We start from the raw sequence: 22,339 nt of genomic DNA on the forward strand, positions 1-22,339 counted from the left end.
TTTGTCTTAAGTTCAAATAACCTGGCCAGCATGCAACTTGCAAATAAATCCCACTGAATATACCTGCGAGGACTTGTGACACCAAGCAGCTAGACTCGCGATTGAATCAGAATTCCAAGAAGAACTGAGCATTTAAAGATTTCATTCTTAAACTAATTAATTCCGTGTAAAGACGCTAAGATGTCTGCAAATCAATTCATTTTATTACATATTATATTAATTATTTATGTAAGGTTATGGAGGTATAATGATTTATAAGTTTTATAATCAAGCATACCTTTCTTCTTATAAAGGCAAGGAAATATAGTGCCATGGGTTTATTACAGTTCATTTAAAACTGCAAAATGTTCCTTTTAATACAACACAAGTAAAGAAGAATTTTCTAAATGTTCTTTAATTTTGAACATTAGTCTATGTATGCATATATGTAATTGATAAACGGCGAAAATAACGACTATGAAAATGATGATGATTCTTCATGTCAAACAAAATAAAAAGTCAAATATGATAAAAATCGATCACAAATTACGAGAAAAAATGCAGTAAAATAATAAAATCACAGAAACATAATCTGTTGATTCGATTACTATGTTTCAGAAACCAAATGATAATTAAAAAAACCTTTAGTTTCTAATTTTTTATTTATGTTAGACTTTCTCATATAATATTTATGTTTAATTTCATTGTACTTTACTTTGTGTATTGTAGCGATATAATGATTTAATGCTCCTCTTTAAATACTAACATTAAACTTGCTTTGATACTTGGCGCAAATTTGTGACTATTTTATTTACTTATTTATTTACTTTGTAAGGTATTTATTTATTTTATATAACCAATTATTTTATGTTCATGATCATTTCTCCCTTTCCGTTTTCCTGCCAGAATGGTAATTTTAGCTCGCGCGTATTCAAATGTGGCAGAGAGAGATATGATTTAAAGGGAGGTTTTAGATTGCTTAGACAGGTTAGACAGAGCGTGTTCCGCCCGCTGAAGACTCAGTTACTAGTTAAAATTCTACATTAGCTTAGTTCTATTCTAAAACATTGCTTAATTCTTTCCAACAGAGCTTGTCACGCTTGAGGTTTGAGCCAACTTACTTCAGTGTAGTTATCGTAATTACTTCTGAGTAGCCTTTGGGAACAGTAATTACTTCTGTGTAGCCTTTGGCAAAACTAAGACTTTAACTTAGCTTTATTTGAAATTCTATCTTTTTGAGTTACGCCATATATCTTTGTAAGTATAAGAAGTTCCCTCTGTTCAGTTAGAGTTTTTAATAAAGGGTCTTTTATACCTTTCGCGCGTTTCTGTTTCATTTTAGCCATAGCAGTAATTTGTCTAAGTCCTTCAGAGTCTGAACTTAGTGTATGCTACACAAGCGTGAGAAACTCTACAACTTTTTTCCTGTTTTACAGAAGTTTTATTCATATTTAGTAAAAGAAGGGAAAAGTTTGTCTCGTATAATTTAAAGAAAAAACTCTACATGTTAGTAATTCCTAGCAAACTTCAGATATTTAGTAACATAGTTTTCCTCATATTAATAAGCACAAAACCTAAAAAGCTTCTTAATTAACTTCATTCATGCTGCACCTGTTAATGTCATTTTACTTGAGCAAGTGTTTACTCATGATTATATATGTATATATATAGCTGCATCCTTTTATTAAGTATTTTAGCACTAAGGATGGCACTCAGGCATTCAACGTTATTTATGTTACTTACTTTCCATTCAGTTTCATCAAAAGTAAGATATATAGATTTCTTCCAGTATGCATTACAACTTTTTTTTTTCTGAAAATATTAATCTGAATCTCTGAATTTTCTAATCAAATATTAGAATTATCAATGCAATACATTATATTTACTAGATTTTAGATATTTCTCATCGAAAGGTCAATGTCTATCACAATGCAAAAGGTACAATGATAATTTTAATAAAATAGAAATTTTGAATTTAAAATAAAATTGATAGGAACTAAAACCGATTATCTATCAACCAGTGGGCACTATTTTCTCAAAACTAACAAACAGTTTTATTCTTCTATAATTTTAATATTTCAAACTCCTGGCATTCTCTTTCCTCAGATCCCAGTTCTCTTACTGTCAAATCCCAATTCATGAAATCCTCAAGGCTAGGTCCTCAAAGGATTCCACTGAGATACACAACTGCCCTGACTTTTAGCAGTAGTCTAGTATAATATATATATATACCAAGGTACGTAGGTATTAAAGCGTTTATTGTTTTTCTAAGGCAAAGGTTTGACTCATTTACCGATGCAAATACTGATAACATTTCTATATTAAAAATTAATTTCTCTCTCTTTATATCATTGACGTTAAAAATGGACAATAGAACTTTGAAGTTTAAGAAGTTCAGAAATAAATGCATGAATTTACGTATTTAAAAACATAATAAAATGTTTTAAAAAGTTAAATCATATATTAAATTAAACAATAGTGCATATGTAAATTAAGCAATTTCCTAAAAGTTACAAATAAAAAAACAATAAAAAACCAATAAATTAGTTTTATTAACTTGAGAGAGATTAAATTAAAGATGACCCATCCTTTGGAGATTGACATTCAGAAATACTCAATAAGTTTTCAGTTAGACTTACAACATTAAGATTTTTCCAGTTACAACTCTTACTGACAATATTTAACCCTCTATTTAGAATGAGGAAAAAAGCCAGGTACCTACTAAACTTTGTATGAAAGATAACTGAATATTTTGTCTAGCTTGGATAATTAATTATCAAAATATAAATCGGAAAACAACGAAAACTAAGTTGCTGCTTAATTTATGGCATATTAAAAATAAGCTACTATTTAATTTAGGTTTATGGGATATTAAGTAATAAGGCTATTTGGCATTATTGCACTATTGGTCTATTTTTTGCATCATTAACTGCTACTGCTAGTTGTTTACCAGCTTACCAAAAGAAAGCAAAAAGTATTTGAGGACGAACTACATAAAGCACAGCATTTCGATTATTTCTACATATTATGAAAGAGCGCTATTTTTGCAAGAACTTAAACATAATTTACTGTTTCAGCAAAAAGAAGGGTAGGTACACATATTCAGTTTCAAACTTTAATTTAGTGTACAGACTTACTTTTATAAAATTCTTAACATGTAATTGTGTATTTATAATTTGCAAAGTTATTCTTTAATTTTGCGCATAACTATATTACCAATATGATATCATGAAAATTTTTATGCTTCAGTAAAATAACATTTTTAACATAAAAGTGCATTTTAAGCAGTGAAAATTAGTTTCTTTCAGTAAAAAATAAAATAAAATTAATTCTTCTTCATTTTCTTACATACAGGTTCTCCTGGAAAGAGGTAAGTTGAATAAAGTTTATTAAGTTTATTGCTTTCATAATGCAAGGTATTAAATTGTATTAAAGTTTCTAAGAGTTTTCTTTATATGTTTTATTATGAACTAATACGTATATATTTATATGTAAGTATACTGCTTATGTAAAAGTCTTTACAGATTTATGCAATCAATCCATGAAATTTTTTATTGCTATGCTTATGCACATTATGTAATGTTAGAAATATATGGCAATTTCCTTTGAAACGTTGATAAGGCTGATCATTTCAAGTACTTTGTGGAGCGAAAAATTTACGCGGTTATATAAATTGATTACGCTTCCTGAAGAAAAAATGTTTCGTATGTGGTTGGGGACTTTTCTTTCCTTAAACTTCTCAACTTTTGTTCAAGGTTTGTTTCCATGGGAAAGACGGGCATACATTAAGAAGTCAGAATTGACTTTTAAGTTAGAAGTCAGAATCGACAATAATTATTGCTAAAATAAAATTTTAGGGATTAAAGGAATTTTTTCTGAAACTGTAGTTCAACGGTGTAAGATCGTATTTAGTAAAAAAACCTTTTGGTTGCTTGGAATTTTATTTATATGTTTTATTGTTACAAACTAATAGGTATACGTAATTATATTGCTTATGCAGAATTCTTTTCTGATTGACATAATCAATCTATTAAAATTTTTATTGGTGAGTTTATTCAAATTGTATTAAGTTAGTACTAAACAGGTAATACTTTGAAAAGTTATAATCGACAAATTAATTTAAAACCCACGTATGATGGAGAAGGCCATTTACATATGGAATCCACATTCCTCTTTTCTAATTTGACAAAAGAAATTTTTCAACCTGTATCTTCTTCAGTATTGGGCTATCATATATTGAAAGAACAATTATCTAATAAAGGCCCCAATTATAAATGGATGATGAAATTTAAAACACGCACAATAGTGAAAAATTTATGCACTTTCATCAACTTTCAACGATTAAAGAAATGCACCTTGAAACAGTGGTATAAGCTGGACTTCCACTAAAAAATCGTGTGATAAACGCAAAACTTCATCGTTGCGTTAATCATTTGGCACACTACAAAGGGAACTTAATAAATGAGCATTGTACGAAACACAAAGAGTCAATAAGGCATAATACTGTCATTGTAGGGATAAATGGGATTTTTAACTATTCCAATGTAGCTTGTGATTTAAAGGAAGTATAGTATATACAGCAATGGCAGGTTGTTATAACATTGGCCGGTGTCCGCCGAAAATATCGCAGCAAAAACATTGCAGGCGAAAGCATCGCAGAAAAAGCAATGCAAACAAATGTGGCGCAAAACATCGTGGGAGAAAAGAAAGCAAAAAGAAAATATCGCACTTCTAAAACTTCGTGGTATAAAACATCGTCGTCAAAAATAAAGAGGTTCAAAAGCATTCCAGTTTTTAAGCATCGTCGTAAAAAAAAAAGCACCCACAAATCACTGCATGATGATAATATCGCAGACATGTGTTTTTCAAGCTTTAAAAGCCATAAAAACATATTTGCATAATGATTTGTGTGCGCTAGTAAGAAATATTTTCTATATTTTGTACTTTTGGATTAATTAATATTTTTTCTTCAAACCAACGGTAACATCCCGAAAGCTTTAATATTTTGCGCAATGGTATGTAACTAGAGCTGATTATCTTTCATTGTCTCAAAATGACTACTTCATACGCTCCCAATGTTTTTCGTCCTACTGCTCCTTTTGGAAAATATAAATACTTACCGTTCCCTTTAAAAAAAAAAAAAAAAAAAAAATCACACAGCGATTTTCGTAGCAACCCATAGTTTTCTAATTACACTCATGTCCATAAATTATGGATAATTCAGAATCAGATGGAACTCTAAACTAAAAAGTTAACCTGTAGAATTATCTCACAAATCTTAAAAAATAATATGCAAATTGCAGGAAGCCATCAGATGACGCCAATAGTACATCACAATGATAAGAGTGTAAGAGAAGTGTAAATGAGAAATGGTAGCAAAGAAGTAAAATTGTTCAGAAGCGTTCTGTAAGCCATTCAGAGCCACAACTGAGTAGTTGTGACACTGAGGATGCATTTCGATTATTTTTTTACGTAGTAGATTTATCGGTTGTTTGGAATGTGAGCGTACTCTGAACGGATGTATCCGAGGAACTTGGAATAGCTCAAAGCGCAATCTCAGGCTTTGGCAAAATTTCAAAATGATGAAAATATCAGTAGACGTTACACTACAGGTGGTCCCGAGTTACAACGCCGAACGACGACCGGTATTTGGAAGTAACTGTCAAAAGAAGCAGATGGAGCACAGCATCAGACCTGTCTCGTCAGCTATCTTCAGCCACGGGTACGACAGTTTCATGACCAACCGTGTACAGACGTTTGGGACAGATTGGTCTACATGCTCGTAGGCCGCCGATGTGTTCCAATCACCGTAACTTATTGTCACCAGCGGTTAGCATGGAGTAGAATGCATGCAATTTGTAACCTCGTCACAGTGGGCTTGTGTGATGTTTTCCGACGAGCCCAGATTTAGCCTACAGTCTGATTCACGTTGGAATTTCATATGGAGAACTCCAGGCACCTGCTATCATCAAGACCACATCATTGAAGGACACAGTTACGGTGGTGCAGGGCTGCTCGTTTGGGATAAAATTATACTGTATTCCAGAGCAGATCTGCATGTTCAGATCGAAACCATGACAAGCCAAATTTATCGGGACATCACTCTGGATCAACATGTACGTTTGTTTAGGGGTGCCTTGGATGCAGAATTTGTGTTTATGGATCACAACGACCGTCCTCATCGTGCAAACATTGTCAAGGAATGCCTTCAGTCTGAGGATATTCCTGTATGGAATGGATAACATTCTCACCTGACTTGAATCCGGCAGCGAATGTGCGGGTCAAACTTGGCCGACGAATTTCAGCCCGTTAAGCACCTCCTACATGTGTACTGGAACTTCAGAGAGCATTGGTGGCTGAGTGGAGTAATCTTTCCAAAGATCGACTCGATAATATGATACTCAGCATGCCTAGGTGATGTCCGGACTGTATTTCATTGTCTGGGAGACATGCTATGTATTAACCATCACACCCACTATACAATGTTAAGTTTTGTAAGGGAGGTATTTTTTGTAGGGAGCAATTACAAAAAATATCTTCCTTACAAAAAGTTAGCATTACATAATAGGTATGATGGTTAATACATAATATGTCTCCCAGACGATGAAATACAGTCCGGACAACGCCTAGGCCCTCTGAGTTTTGTTTCTGAGCCTTTATTTTCCGGAGCTGGCATTATCCTTAAATTATGCACATGAATATACTTAGATTTACTTTCAAACTATGTACTCAGTCTCCTAATAATGTTTTCCTTCAAAACCAAATCCTTTTTACATTGTTTTTGTATTTGTCTCTGCCCAGCTGTTATTTTAATTATGCGTCTCGCAGAAATAGTATCTGAAAAAAGTGTTTAAATACTGATTACTGCATGCTATATTAAACGAATGAATTCAATCAGTCTATCGTTAGAGAGAACACTGGCTTCCCCGTTTTGCGCAGAATATTGACTAAGTATAAAATTCAAAAGTAAAAATATATATAAAATATTTAAAATTATAATATAAAGTATTTAGAAAGGCTTAAGATAAATTCACTTACATACGATGTCTTTTAATAGTTACGGACTCTAAGTAAGTGTGGTTATTGGTTCCTATTTAGCTAATGGTTCTAGTGATCATTGTCAGATAGGAAACTAATTAATTTATAGGAAACGTAGAAAGAAAACATAGAAAACTGTTGATAGTTGATATTAACCAAATGAATAATTTATAAATTTATAAACATTTCCTTTAGTTTTAAAGATAGTATGCTGGTAGGGTATATTTTATGTTTTTTACCTCTTAAATTACATAAATTAGTTTTTAAATCTCGATTTCTACTTCTTTTTTAAATTAAATAATACTTAAAGAAACTGAATGTCATTTATTCGTATAACCTTTCTCTGCAGAGGGATCTACAACGGATGAAACTGAAAGAATAGTCGGAGGAAAAAGGGCTGAAAATGGAAGATTTCCATGGATGGTAAGCTAAAATCCAAAATATCTACTTTTTGAAACTAAAATAGTTTATATGCACGTACATTTATAACATTAGTACCTTTAAATTAAAAAAAAAATATTTAGCTAATTTACGCAGTTTTTTGAGTTGTTAAGAGATATTTTGCATCATTTTGCATAAAAAACTGTCCTGTGAAGACCATCAAGGTAGACATAGAAAATTGATTTCATTTCTAATAGTCAGCGGAATATATAATATTCTTAATATTACGTATAAATTTTAATTTCTTGTGATTAAATTAGCACATTAAAATATAATTTACGTATAACGATAGATTCTTTAACTTGAATAATATTCAGTTTATTTCCGAATGCATCTAAAAATTAATTTCATTTTGTAAAGGATTTGATGCAAAATTATGTAATGCAAAATACTTTTGTATTCAATTTGTAAAACACTTTGGAAATTATTGGCATTTTTTAAATCAATACTAAGTTCAATGATTTATTATTTTAAATACGGCATTTTATCCATATCTGTTTCTCCAATGATTTTGTTGTAAATTATTATTTTCCTAATAACGTATAAGGTATTTCTTCCCCCATCCTAGCATGCCTTCGTGGTGTGGTGGTCTGTACACGCTGGGCGCGTATTCCAGAGCTCCGCTGTTCGATTCCCGGCGAAGGCGTTGCTCATTATTCATCTTGCCTGCTTCACAAAGTACCTAATGGCTCTACAGTGGCGGCGGAACTAAAAGGGTGGTGGATGATGATTCTCCACACCCAGGATTTGGCGATTGGGTCCCCTAAAAACCCCAGTCGCCCTTTAAAAGGGGGAGTATGCCTTTTAAAGGGCGACTGGGAAAGGTATTTCTCCCACCTTCTTAGCGTGCGTTCGTGATGTGGTGGTCTACACGCTGGGGGCGTGGTCTCTACAAACTAATGAAATTATTAGCCGCCTAGCTGGTCAGTGGCTAATGACTCTGACTGCCGTAGTGATGGGCCCGGGTTCGAATTTTAGAAAAGGCATAGTTGTAACTGTCCTTCCCTTCATAGGAGGCAACGGTGGCTACCTATTGGGTGCTTCCAGAATGAAATGACCACTACTTCCGGCTCTTGAAGTGGGGCAAGGTTAATGGCTATTAAATAAGGCGCCCAGCCATTAAAAGAAACCATTTATATATCATCATTATCTTATATAAATTTATATGCGAATGTTTTCAAAGGCAGTGAAACATCTTGTGGCTACCATTTCTAAAAGTGATCTATATTTCTGATAGCATGATAAACAATGTTTAGAATATCACCTCTCTAAGACAACCACTTCCACAGAAGAGCAATATTACGTTGAACTATGACTGGTTATCCTAGATGTTACATTTATTAGAATATCAAATAACAGTAATTAGCCTTAATTTTTAAGAATTTGCAGTACAGAGAAACGAAAGATTGTTTTCTAATATAATTATAATTTTAATTTCTCACAAGCATCCAAACATTGTACACAATATCATATCTCTAAGGCAACCCCTTCCACAGAAGAGCAGTATTACGTTGAACTATGAATGGTTATCCTAGAGAAGGTTATATTTATTAGAATATCAAATAACAGTAATTAGCCTTAATATTTAAGAATTTCCAGTACTGAGGATCGAAAGAGTATTCTCAAATATAATTATAATTTTAAATTCTCACAAACCTTCGATTCATTTTAAAAAGCTTTCAAATCCAGTATACTGAACTCCTAAACGAAGGTCCATATAATTTGATCCCTAGAGATCCTTCATCTTCGGACCTTTTAAAAAATAAGATCCGCGATTAATACTTCAAACCTTCCGACTCATTTTAAAAATTTGCTTGTTCCATTTGTTGCGAATTGTGCAACTATATGTTATACGCTCAGACTATATGCTCTTCCCAAAATTCATAAAGTAGTATCCCAATTCTATCCTCTGTAACGAATTTAGCTACTGAATCTTAACCGATTAGCTAAATACTTAGATTGTAGATTTTCGGCATTCCTAGTTAAAACACTCACAGCATTAATAACTCAGTAGACTTCATAAATAAATTAAAAATATTTATCTCAGAAATTTCATCATAGTTTCTTTCGATGTAAACTTGTTCTCCAATGTTTCAGTGGAAACTACGATCAAATGTTTACAAACTAGACTTCAAGAATTTCATTTCTCATTTATCAAAATTACTACTGCACTTCCACTATGCGCCAGCGACGAAGTATATTTCATTCAATTCAAGAGCAACCGAATAATCCTGTCTATAGCTCGAATTTGACATTCACTAGTTTTCATGTGTTTTTAACCTTTCAAGGTTAGACCATTAAATGGGAAGCGATTCACAACCAGTATAAGCATCATAACGTGATTTCAGCGGTTTCAGGTGATTTCTTCTATGCCAGCATCGATTCTTAGATGCACAGTTTTTTTTTTTTTAAAGTCTACACCACATGACTTTCTCAAGCTTAATATTAAATTATAACGCATTTTTTCCTGCATTTCATTTAAACTCATTTCCTCGAATTTCATTATAGACATATTTCTTATTCAATTAATTCAGTTCTCACTTCGCGACTAGGCAAAAACACATAAAACCTCAAAATATCTTTATTAAAAATTAAAAAATATAGAAAAATATAAAACACCGAATACAGTTAAAACAATTTAAAAAATTTTACAATTAAAATTCCACGCAAAAACATGCAATTCGGGCAAAAGGCTAAGAAAGTAGATTTTTTGGTGCACAAAACTGAAATTTTACTTTTGGTACCACACGGCACAAAGACATTGAAAGAACAGAAGCTGATTTAATTCACTATTCTGCCAAGTTTCAAATGTAAACAAATATGACTGTTATGATAAAAAATCTGATATGTACACCACATGACTTCCTTGTACGGAATATTAAATTAACACATTATTTTTCCTGCATTTCATTTAAATTTTTGAATTGAATGAAATATACTTCGTCCCTGGCGCATAAACCACAGCAGAATAAATGCTATAGTTAAAATATTGGCGTAATAACTTTAGCCGATAACCTTAGATAAAAATAACACAATTCTATCATTTTTAACGGAAAAAATGCTCAATTTGCCAACATATAAGAATAAAACACTGAGCTCACAGAGCCGAGTAACACCATTTTCCAACAAAGTGCATACATATATATATTGTTGCGGTAGGTTGCAACTAAAAAGGGAGGTGCACAATTACATGTTATAGCAGTCCTATGTACAAAATGTTAGCGTTCTGAGACTACTCGTTTTTGAGTTATGTGAGATACATACATACATACGTAAGTACATACGTCACGAAAAAATCTCTTCTGAATCCATTTTAAATCTTTTTTGCAACCCGTTTTGGGAAAACGAGTGTTTTTTTCTGTCCTTTCGACAGATATCACCCAAAAACATCGTTAAATTGCATTCACTAGTGGTCAAAATGGATATTTTTGTTGAAATATGATGCCCGAAATTTTCACGATTGCAATATTTCCTTTACTTCGTGCAAGGAGGTAAAAATGGTTATTACTTTACAATTCGAACTTCAAGTTTATTTCAGTCATCCGATCTGATTCCCAGTCTCTTCAATGCACAATGATAACGAGTTATGATGATCGCAAATGGGGGGCTGACTGACAATACTATTGAACGCTGTTTCAAAGTGGTAGGGATTATAGCGTGCAAGTACGTCGAAATATAATGTGTACAAATTCCTTATGGATGATATATTCGCATATCTGCTAATAGAATGAAGTGTTCTCTGAGAGAGCTTGTCACCTTAATTTTTGAATTACCTTCGCAATTTTTTGTTTCATGTATATTTATTAAAATGTGTAGATTTTCTTTTCAGCACAATCTTGCTGAAATAATTAGTGACCCAGCTCTTTACGTTTTATTTTATAATTGAATTTTACACTATCATTGATTTTATATTTATATCATACATTTCTTAAATACTTATATTTAAAAATTTGTTTTTTATCATAGGTTGCATTGTATTATAATAAGCAGTTTATATGTACAGCCTCTATAATTTCTCCCACAACTATCTTGACAGCTGCACATTGTGTAATTCTGTAAGTATAAAATTTCGTTATGAATATTATTATATTACTGCTAGAATACACTGCTATGATAAACTATATTTAGGTACTTTAGTATCATTCAAGTGAAGCATATGCATGACATTTAAACCAATAGTGTACCGAACATTTTCGGTGAAATGCATGGTATGAAGCAAAATATAAAGTCCACATGAAACAATAGGTTATGAGTAAGGCTCGGATTTTGACGATACATGCTTTTTTTTACTTTCTGAGTATTTTTCTTTTGAAGGATCTTTTAATTTTAGCGTATTTTGGGGGGAGCATTTCAGAATATTTGAAGCATATTCTATTACCCAAACTGTTACTAAACTGTTAAAAAGTTAAATAAAGTTACCCTTGAGATAACACTCCTATGAATTCTATGAATCTTAACTCCTATGAAATCATTTTAATACGCAGCCATGTCCTATGAACTGAAAACTGATTCTATAATCTGTATCCTTTCTATCACGATCGAGTTTTTTCCACAAGGTATGAGTGTTATTTCTAAGGATTTTTCCATAGCGGCATTTCCCAGCTCTTTAATTGTGTAAGAATGAAAATTCGGAAGACAAAAGTAAAATTCAAGTATATATATAATTGTTTGGGTCTTAATTACTTTATCAATGTTCGTCTTTACCAGTTGTTTACTTAAACTCAAGTCTTTTAAAAATACATTTGAGGATAACTTACGAAACAAAAAGGACCCCTTTAAACAAATAAAGGTTCTATCTTGAGTAAAACAACATTATCATTATTTTTTATTATCTAACAAAAACGTATTTAATATGTTATTATTTGCAGTTCTTCCTTTATGAAACCAAAATTTAGATTTAACTCACAAACGTATTCTCACGTAGAGAGTTTCTCGTAAAATTCTGCACCTCTTAGCCTTACGAACTTGCATAACGAAATAATGTATACGTAGACTAAATATTGTTGCGTACGTATGTGTTCGTAATAGACTGAATGCACAAGTCCGATAAAAAGTTAATACAATTTATTCTTATCACAAGAAATACAATAAAACGCTGGAGTTTTCCTCGAAGATAATTGTACAATATCACAATATCACGCAGTAGTTATATTTTATACTACTAAAACGTTAAGCAGAACGCAACGCAAAGCGCAGACAAAGCTAATGCGATCAACAAAACTACAGCAGCCAAGTAAACAACAACTCACTAAACAACTGAGCTGAGATGTTCTCTCTCTGGCCTTTTATAGCTTTGGTTGAGCGAAATAGTTCTAGCAATTTCTGGAAAGCGAAACGAGTAGATTAGGTTATTTAATTACGCAAAGCCTCGAGGGCTATCTGCCTAAGAGGAGGGATGCCTTCGTGGAGGACTTTCTAAGGGAAACTGGCTCGTATACACGTTACACATGGGGAAAACCACGAAAACACCCATGCAGCCAGCCCGTTCGCGGGATTTGAACCTCGGATAGAACTACACAAAACATCAAAACAACAGTGTTCAGCGACTTTGCCGCTCGGCCGCTGGTCGTCCCGAAACGAGTATAATTACAATTACAGATAACATAGTAGTCAATTACATTTATTCAAATTAAACCGAAATTACTGAGATAAACTTTTATTCAATGTTAAATTCACGTGCTCTTGTATTTTTACTTTTCCGGCGTAGCTTTCTCTTAAAATTTGTCACGCGCTGCATTGCACGGGGAAATAAAACAATTTTAATTATAATTCAACTAAAAATATCTAACTAAATGTGCAAAATTCGTAACAATATGTTTTTAAATAAAGCCCAAAGCCGCGTTTTTTGAACACTTTGTATGTATTTAAGAAAAAGTAAATTAGTATTTGATACATAGAAAGAAAATCGAAATGCAGTTTGCATTTCATTCCTTATCTTAGTTAAAAACTTTATTAACTATTTATAGTCATCATGCAAATAACTGAAACATTATATTGCTACAGAGACTCATTGATGTTACCACTTATTGTGTCATATTTGTCGGATGTTGTAAGCATCTGGGCTCTTGTTACCTGAATAAACGGCTCTTGTTACCTGAATGATACTAATATCTCCTGAATAAACGAAGCGGTTTATTCGACTTAAAAAAATGCACTTGCTTTTTTACAGGGCTACGTGTTGTCAGCATTTCAGAAACTGCACGGTTTGGGAACTGTTTTCGTGCTACTATTTATGCTAAAGACTGTTTCTCAGCGGAAGAGGCTGAAATTTGCACCGGTAGTACCAATAGTGAACTTCCACTAACTGGCAAAACTTTGCCTTCCACAATGGATCCCGACTTTTGCTTTTGTCGGATGGTGTTAGACAATGCCACCTTAATAACATCATGGACCCCTGGACAAATTAGGGTGTCGGGTACCCTACTACAACCACTCGCAAACAGTACTCAGCGGGCCTATGCTTCAAGACGAGAACCATCTGAGAAAAAACACCCTTGAACCATTTGCAGGCGAATGCAAGCTGGTGGAGTAACGTTACGATGCAAGCTGGTAGAGATAATATAACGAACGTTTCCTCTAATCCTATTTATCATCGTGGGAGGTATTAAGTATGCATCAGTCTTTTCAGACCACTTCCATCCATACGTGCAGTAATTTCCCCCCCGGGAAAGGATAACATTTTTCAGCACTTCCATTAGACTTGACACATAGCTAGAAAGGTGCATTATTAGTTGAAAGAGAACAAGGAGTACTTAGCCGTATTTTCTTAGCATCAAATTCCTCAGCCTAAAGTTCACTCGAGAATCTATGGCACTGTTCCTATCTTTTTGCTCTCTCTATGGATACCCGGCACGCAATCTTTTGCAACTGTCAACTGCATTACAGTCAGATTTATAGCCATGTACTTTTGACTGTTTCCAAAGACTTACAGGGTTATACTAACGTATGACCACAATTATGTGTTTCGAATTATGCACAAATATAAACGGGATGATCAATGGATGATTCAAGCAACCTTTATTGCAAAATGATGTAGCTATCTTTATCTCATAGTTATTTATCTTTAAAATTAAAAAAATTTCCATGTTCACTTTAGCTAGTTTTAGATTACTTAGCCTTTTCTTTTGTTTTCCTTATTTAAAATTTTAAAACCTCTTTTCCCTGAGTAATCAGATGACATCAAAGTCTTTATTATTAATTTTGATGTGTTGAAGAAAATTAAGCCTTCATTTTTTTCGCCTTTTGTAGCTTTAGTTGGCATAAATTTTAAACATTATCAGGACATAAAATTTTGGTACGAAAATAAATATACTTCCTTTTAATCTTTTATCTTTCCTCTTTCGCTTTGTATTTTCTAATATCTATGGCACATTGCTTTCAGTGAAGGCCAATTACAAGCTCCGCAATATTTTTATGGGATCGTAGGAAATGTAAATAGAAGTTCTCCAGACGTTCGTATTAATTTCAGAAGAGTTATTCCTCATCCCATGTATACAGGACTGGAAAATGATGTTGCTGTTTTGAAAACTGAAGGAGTTATTCCATTTGACGACAATATAATGCCTATCTGCATTGCAGGACCAGATTCAGGATCTTTTGAAAAGAAAAAAGCACTTGCTATGGGATGGGGTAGCACAAGTCGATCAAGAGGTATGTACTTTTATAATATACCGAGCGGTTTGAAATGGAGTATTCACGACGGAATAAAATTATTTAACTCTAAATACAAAACTAATATGATACTTCTTATAGGAAGTTTTCAGTATTAAAAGGAAGATTTATATATATATTATTAATGAAATTTCATTTCCGATTTATCAGCGGAAGAAGAAAAGTAGCATACTGTAGTTAAATGAGTACAATAAAGTTTTAAAGTTATTAATTAGTAAGACATATAGATAATTAATTTACTAAATACAAAGGTTTTTAAGCGATTTCGATTAAGCACATAACTGAAATCAGAAACAGGTTTTATACTAAAGAATATATATTACGGTGAAAAAACTTTAGAATTGACATATTTAAGAACACAATAAGCAGCATTATTCATAAGGAAGGAAAACAATTGCAGTCTGCTGTTTTCCATAAGGAGAAAACAGAAAATGCCTGGCAAAATAAAAGTCCGCCGTGTATTCTTCAAAGACCATTTTAAGAATTTGATTCATGTGCCTAAAATAGGACTCCCTTCCTCAACTAGCAATGTTATTAGCAAAGTTTGAATTAAATAAATAAGCAATCATTTAAATTTTAAAAAAGTAAAAAATACAATCTTTATCTTTTTCTTCTGAGATATGCGGCACCAGTCTAAGACCATATGTAGAACGGCCATTTTCTAACGACCAAGGTTTTTCTCCTTACTTACCCTGTGTGCCTTCCTACTAGCACTTCCGGCTAGCAAGGAAAACCTCTGGAGTTCCAATCCCAGCGAAGGTACAATTGATTTTCTCACCTTAACTGTTCCAAAAGTGATTTAATATTTAAATGATTCTACACTGGTACCAGATGTAACTAGTGGGTGATGAATAGCCTCTTTTTGGTTACATACTAAAATTCTGAGCATTGTTAAGCTGCAAAATATCCTTCCTCAATGCGGATTTTTCTCTCTCATTGTAATGTGAAAATATTTCAATGTTCACCACTTGATGCGAATAAAGGTCACAATTCCTTTGTCAACGAATTCGGACTCTTATTAGCATGTCCTCGTAAGCTCTTGTTCTGCTAAATAAAGGACAATGCTTCTCTATGTGATAAAAGATATCTCATAGTCCGTTACTTAATCCCCTTTGAATGGTTACTAGTTATCAGGACTAATGTCTGAACCCGAGAGAAGATATTTCAAAATAATCAGGTAGATCAAAAGAGCTCCAAACCTATAAGAAGAACAATCACTATTTTATTTATATTCATGTTTTCTGTTTGCTATGATTATATCAGAGCATTTAGTGAGAGATTTCTTTAGCAAATCTAAACATTCGTATTTTGGTAGCTTCTATTATGCAAATTCCAGAAATTACAAATCAAGTGCATCATCTCGTGTTGGTATTATTAATTTTTCTAGTAATATTCCTTACCAAACTTTATATTAGTTGCTAATGTTGCCAGCTATAATAAATATACTAAGCCATTAATTAATTTTTTTTTAGACCGCCAAAAACTTCCTGAGATCTTACAGTATTCTTCCCAGAAGGTAGTCCCCAATTCTCTCTGCTCTTTAACCTACCGAATGCAGATAGCAGACACGGGACTGTGTGCTACAGGATTACTTAAGGGTATTTGTGGCGTAAGTATTTCAGTCTAAATAACTGCATTAAGTTTTTACTTGAGTGTCAGATCTAAGCAGTAAGTTATAGTTATAAGGAAAAATATTTTAAAATTTAACTAAAAAACAATAATGCTGTTTGAAAATCGTACTATCTAATTGCTATCATACACTTAATGGCAGAAACCCTTTTTATTATTAAATTTTAGTTTAATTAAATAACTGAAAATTTAAATAATTTAATTTTAGGCATAATAAAGCAAAATGTTGATTAAAATCAATTTAGTTACAAATCCTATAGACCGACAAATGACGAATTTAAACAGAAATGACGGTTCCTAAATTATATTTTTTCCGCGAATTTTCCTTTTCTTTCTAAATTTCTAAATTGATTAGAGTGTATGTTTTATTTATCATTATTTTGCTATAAGTATAATTGGCTCTATTTCCTGCAAACTGTTTAATATATTGTTACTGATTACAATGGTTTTGTGAAATATAAATAATATGAAAATCAGTGATATAAGAATTTTGTTAAGCGTATTTTTATGCACTAATTTGAATACTTTAACAATTGATCAAAAAATTCTTAGAATAAATTTTATGAAATTTAGCTTTGATAAATGTGATAGTTTCCTTTTTAGTTAACACATATTTGTACATATTTAATACCAAATGTACTGCTCGAAGAGTTTTATTTTTTCTCTTTTATTTCTGTTTTTCTGTTCGTTTCTACCATCAAAGAAAGAGCCTATCTAAGAAAATACGTACGTAACGTTTTCGTACGTAGCGTTTAGAAAAAGTTCTTCTCAAGAGACTAAAGGCCGCATATAGTACATAGATGGATCGTTAGGGACTTCACAGAAATCCATTGGAAAATTACATATATATATATATATATATATATATATATGCAATACTTCTATCAGTCTTCATTTTTTCAAGGAATGCAGTGGTACTTTTCGAAGTATGACTTCTCTCTAAGTTACGCTCATTAAAATTCATTGGAATAAAGAAATGAAATTTCGCCTGTAATTATCAGACGTAAAACTTTCTCTTGATAGTATGTTGAGTTGATTTGAATATTTTTTAAATTCTTCTTATTTTTAATTTCCGACTGCAAGAGATTCCTGCGACAATCATAAACCTCTTACTGGAACTTTCTTTGTATTGATCAAATCAGGTTTGTAGATGTTTTGTCGTCGTTTTCATTAATAAATGGAGCTTTTTTACTGCAGTCATTCATATAAAACCATACTTCGTCAAAGGTCAAAATGTGTTTCCATTTATCTCCTGTTAAATAGCTTTCGTAGAGGGTTCAACAACTTGTTCTGCGTTGAGCCAGATGTAAGTTGGTTGGTGAATATTATATTTTATAGCATTTTTAAGCTGCAAATCTTGGTTTATTATTTTATTTATTGTTGCTATAGATGTACTTAAGTACTCTACAATTAATTCCTGCGTTTTCGGACTTCTTTTCCTTGCCAACGATTTAATTTTCGAAACAGTGCGCATCTTTCTCCAGTTTTCATTTCGAGTCTTCTTTCCATGTAGATGTAACGATTGACGATGTTCCCTTTTCCAATTAATAATGCTGCGTGTTTTGTTACATATGAAATTTTGAAGAAAGAAGAAATTCAAAACAAGCTGTTACGAGAAATTTTTATTCGAAACATTTCCCTTTTTTTTATTCTTTATCGAAATCGTTTCTAAAAATGTGCGAACACCCTCTGTAAAAGATTACCATTAGAAGCGATAATTCTTTTAAAGGTATGTTTAATTTTTGTTCTCTGTAAAAATATCATTTTGAAACAAAAACTTTGCTCGAATTCTCATTTTGCTTGATACAAAATTCTCAAAAAGCATTAACCATAATTCAAACAATGCCTATCAATGTATATGATAGCGTAAAAATTCCATCTGGAAAATATTAGATAATGTTTGAATTTTCGCTGAGCAATATTTAAAATATCATTTCATGATTTTTAAGAAATGTTTAAGAATTCATAGGTCATACCTCCCTTAAACCATCAAAGTTTTCGATTTTTTGAAAAAAATATATTTTATAGCCTGGCTTTTTTTGCGCAGATTAAAAAAAAAAAAAAAAAAAAAAACTGGAGCGAAAATTCGCACTATTTTTATGAGTTATGAAGGGAAATGTATCAGCTGACTAATGTAAACAATGTTTAAAGGTCCGACCAAGAAGCGTCAGCAATTTCTACTCGCTATGTGGTAAGCCTAATGATTTATTTTTTAATGATCTCTTTATGAAGTAGCAGTGTTATCTATCAACGCTTTGGAAGTTTGTTTACATTCTTAATCGTTCTTGCGTTTTAAAGTTCTATTTTGCTTCTGTCTGATTATATTTTGATAGTAATTTATATCACTTCACTTGTTATTTTCATCACTTATGATCATTCAATTGTCATTTTAGTATAGCTTGTGAGTGATTTTAAATATAGTTGGAAAATTTTACTGCATTTTATTATCTTACTGTACACTCGTCGGTAAAATAGCTTATAATGCTTCTAAACGTGCTTCTGGAAAGCGTTCAAGAAAGCGCCGATTTCATGTAAACCAGTTCATTACAACTGGTAAATCGACAGTTTCAAATGAATTAAATAATGGATTTGCAATTTCTTTTCCAAACGATGTTGCAATTAGTGAAACTGTGGCTGTAATAATTTCCCTGGAAATTCAGAACTAAATACAAGTGCTTCAAGTAAAAAATTAAATGTAACAGACATTGATTTTTCAAGTGAAAGAGATCGATTTGATGGCAATATGATTGTCAATAAGAATATTCTGTGTTCATTTTTGGAAGAAAAAAGTAATGCAAAAAAACGTATGACAGAATCTGTAAGTTTATTCATAATGCAACAAAAATGACTGAAAGCATAGAAAATGCAACAGCAGGAGAAGTGTCAGCCAGTAATTCTACTGACATAAGTGTAAGTGGTGATGGCACTTGGAAAATTAGAGGCTATACATCTCAGATAGGTGTGTTTACAGTTATTGGTGTTGAGAGTGGAAAAGTGATCGACATAGAGGTTTTTATCCATAGTATGTAAAGGGTGTGAATTGTGGAAGGGTCCTCGATCTGGTAAAGCCTTTGATGAGTAGCAGAAAACTCATTCTCGCACTTGTCTGAGGAATCATTTCGGATCATCTGACAAAATGGAAGCTGACGGAATGATTAAAATTTTCAGAGATGTCAGAGTGCAAGGGGTGTGAGATACGTCAATTACATTGGTAATGGGGACTCGAAAACATTTCTTTCCGTAACAGAAAGCAAACCATACAAAGTTGTGATTATATCAAAACTAGAGTGTGTAGGGCACAACCAAAAGAGGGTACGTAAATTGCAAGCTGATAAGGGACGAAAGCTTTCAGATAGCAAAAGTCTATCTGGACTGTCATTGCGATCAGTCGACTGTCATTGTATTACGGAAATGCAATTCGCCAGCATGCAGATTTTCTAAATGATATGCGAAATGCTATCTGGGCTTTATACGTTCATACTCGATCTACATACAGTGAACCACTGCATAACTTTGGTCCAGCTGGTGAATCCTCATGGTGCAAACACCAAATTGCTTCTGCAAAAGGTGTTGTGAAAGATTTCCACCATAAAGAAACCTTACCACTGGCAGTCATAGATGTGATCAAACCAATTTTTAACTCATTGTCGCATCCAGACCTCATAAAATGCTGTCTTGCAGCTCATAATCAAAATTCAAATGAGTCACTGAACTCTATGGTTTGGCAAATATGTCCAAAGAATCTGGTAGTGTTCGAATAATTTCGAAAATAGCTGTACATGAAGCAGTTACTCTTTTTAATTATGGTAGAAATGGTATATTATCTACTCTAAGATATCTGAATATACACCCTGGAATTAAATGTATTACCGCACAATTCAGGAGTGACTATAGAGGTGTAACTTCTTCGAAAAAAGTAGCAGTAGCTTGTACGTTTGATGCGTCGGGCTAAGCGTCATGCGAAAATGCATGAAATTAAAAAAAATATATATAAAACTGAAGGAGTAACATACCTTTCAGGAGCATTTTAATGCTAATAGTGTATGTATTACTATCATTTGAAATGTCTGTAGTAATATATTTTGTGCATTTGTAATATTTGTTGTAATTTCACATCACGATATACAGTCGTATTAGAGTGAAATGTTGTGAAAATGGTTAAAATTTACATCAGATGTAAAATAAATGAAGAAAATAATATCATGTGATAAGGTTTTCATTTTATATTAGGTAATATGTGGTGAAAAAAACTTAAAAGTCATTTTTCTCAAAACATGATTTTTCATTATTGCGCACATCATAACAATTGAAAGACTCAATATATTCTTATGAAAGTTGTATCAAAGGTACTATACGTTATTTGCTACAACTTAAACCTAAAATTTACAGTTTCCATCTATATTTTATTATTTTACTGTGTTCTTAAAGTACTATAAACTTGCTATTTTCAATAATATAAAACAACTGTTTTTAAGAAATATAAAATTTACATGTATTTAAAAATTTAAAGGTTCAAAATAATAATGTTACAATACCGAATGTATTAAAGGTGAAAATATTTTGAATAAGCTTGTAATTTAAGAATAATCTGATATTACATTTTCAGATGCCCTAAAATGTTATATACTTTTCAGCATTATTAAATATATTTGTTTTCGCATTTTATACGCTTAGTCACATTTTCAGATAGGACAATATTTCATTTGTCTTCAGTAAAAAAATTATTTGTTTCCTGTTTATATATTTTGAGATATGGTAGTTTGAAATGGTTCAATTTTCTCGACGTTTAGCCTATTAAGGGAGGTATGGACCCACTATGGTGTTGATTTTCAAATATTCAAAACACGTTATGAAATGCAAATGCTGTGAAATGTTGCTCCTTTTAAGAAGTATTAATATTTTGAATGACTGTCTTTTTTCACGATACATTATTTTTTAAGCATTTTTATAGCATTATTATTCGGTTACTATATTATTATATTACTATGCTCTATTATTATATTTTCTTTAAAATATTCTTTTATTCTTTCTATATCGTACCCTATTATAGCGTACTCTATTATTTGTTACAGGGTGATTCAGGTGGACCTTTAGTTTTCTTCCCAAAAGATCAGCCACCAGTTGAAATCGGAATTGCCTCCTACATCAATTCCTTAAAAGGATGCGGCAGACTCTTAGGTCCAGCTGTGTTCTCACGGATCAGTGCTTATTACGATTTTATCATGCAAACAACTAATGATGGCCAAGTTTGTACAGTATCAGTTAACTAGATTCTGTAAATATTTGCTGCTCCTAATAAAGATTAAATTATTTCTATATCTAAATTCTACATACATAATTACATAATAAATATACACATGCACAATGTGTAGGAAAAGTGTCAATATTCAGAATACTCGAATTTGAGATTTTTGCACTAGTTAAGCAAAGTCATGAATTTCATTCCAGAAGAAATGTTAAGCATTCATTCATACTTACATGGAAATTAAACTCTTTTTCAAGAGACCAATATAGGCATGTGAACTCAGAACAAAAAGGCCAATAAACTGATAACGCCATATGCATTTAAATAAGATGTAAC

At 32.2% G+C, this 22,339-nt stretch overlaps 1 protein-coding gene across 1 annotated transcript; it reads left to right on the plus strand.

Annotated features, from left to right (window-relative positions):
* The first annotated feature begins 1,685 nt into the window (after positions 1–1,685).
* LOC118181283 (serine protease 27-like) lies at positions 1,686–22,074 on the plus strand. The gene is made up of 7 exons (XM_035350392.2): positions 1,686–1,744; positions 3,334–3,349; positions 7,367–7,440; positions 11,425–11,513; positions 14,840–15,108; positions 16,602–16,738; positions 21,831–22,074. Exons 1-7 carry the CDS (start codon positions 1,712–1,714, stop codon positions 22,026–22,028), a joined length of 816 nt encoding a protein of 271 aa, XP_035206283.2. The 5' UTR covers positions 1,686–1,711; the 3' UTR covers positions 22,029–22,074.
* Positions 22,075–22,339: the final 265 nt, after the last annotated feature.

The sequence above is a fragment of the Stegodyphus dumicola genome, chromosome 4, assembly GCF_044657685.1.
Source record: "Stegodyphus dumicola isolate Sdum_Otavi_A_Nest chromosome 4, ASM4465768v1".
Taxonomy (NCBI): Eukaryota; Metazoa; Arthropoda; class Arachnida; order Araneae; family Eresidae; genus Stegodyphus; species Stegodyphus dumicola.

Excerpts from the sequence above, each read along its gene's own strand:
- LOC118181283 (XM_035350392.2), top strand. The coding sequence starts at position 1,712 with ATGTTACTTACTTTCCATTCAGTTTCATCAAAA. Across the intron at positions 7,441-11,424 it reads ATGGAAGATTTCCATGGATG|GTTGCATTGTATTATAATAA; the intron begins GTAAGCTAAAAT and ends TTTTTATCATAG. Across the intron at positions 15,109-16,601 it reads TAGCACAAGTCGATCAAGAG|ACCGCCAAAAACTTCCTGAG; the intron begins GTATGTACTTTT and ends ATTTTTTTTTAG.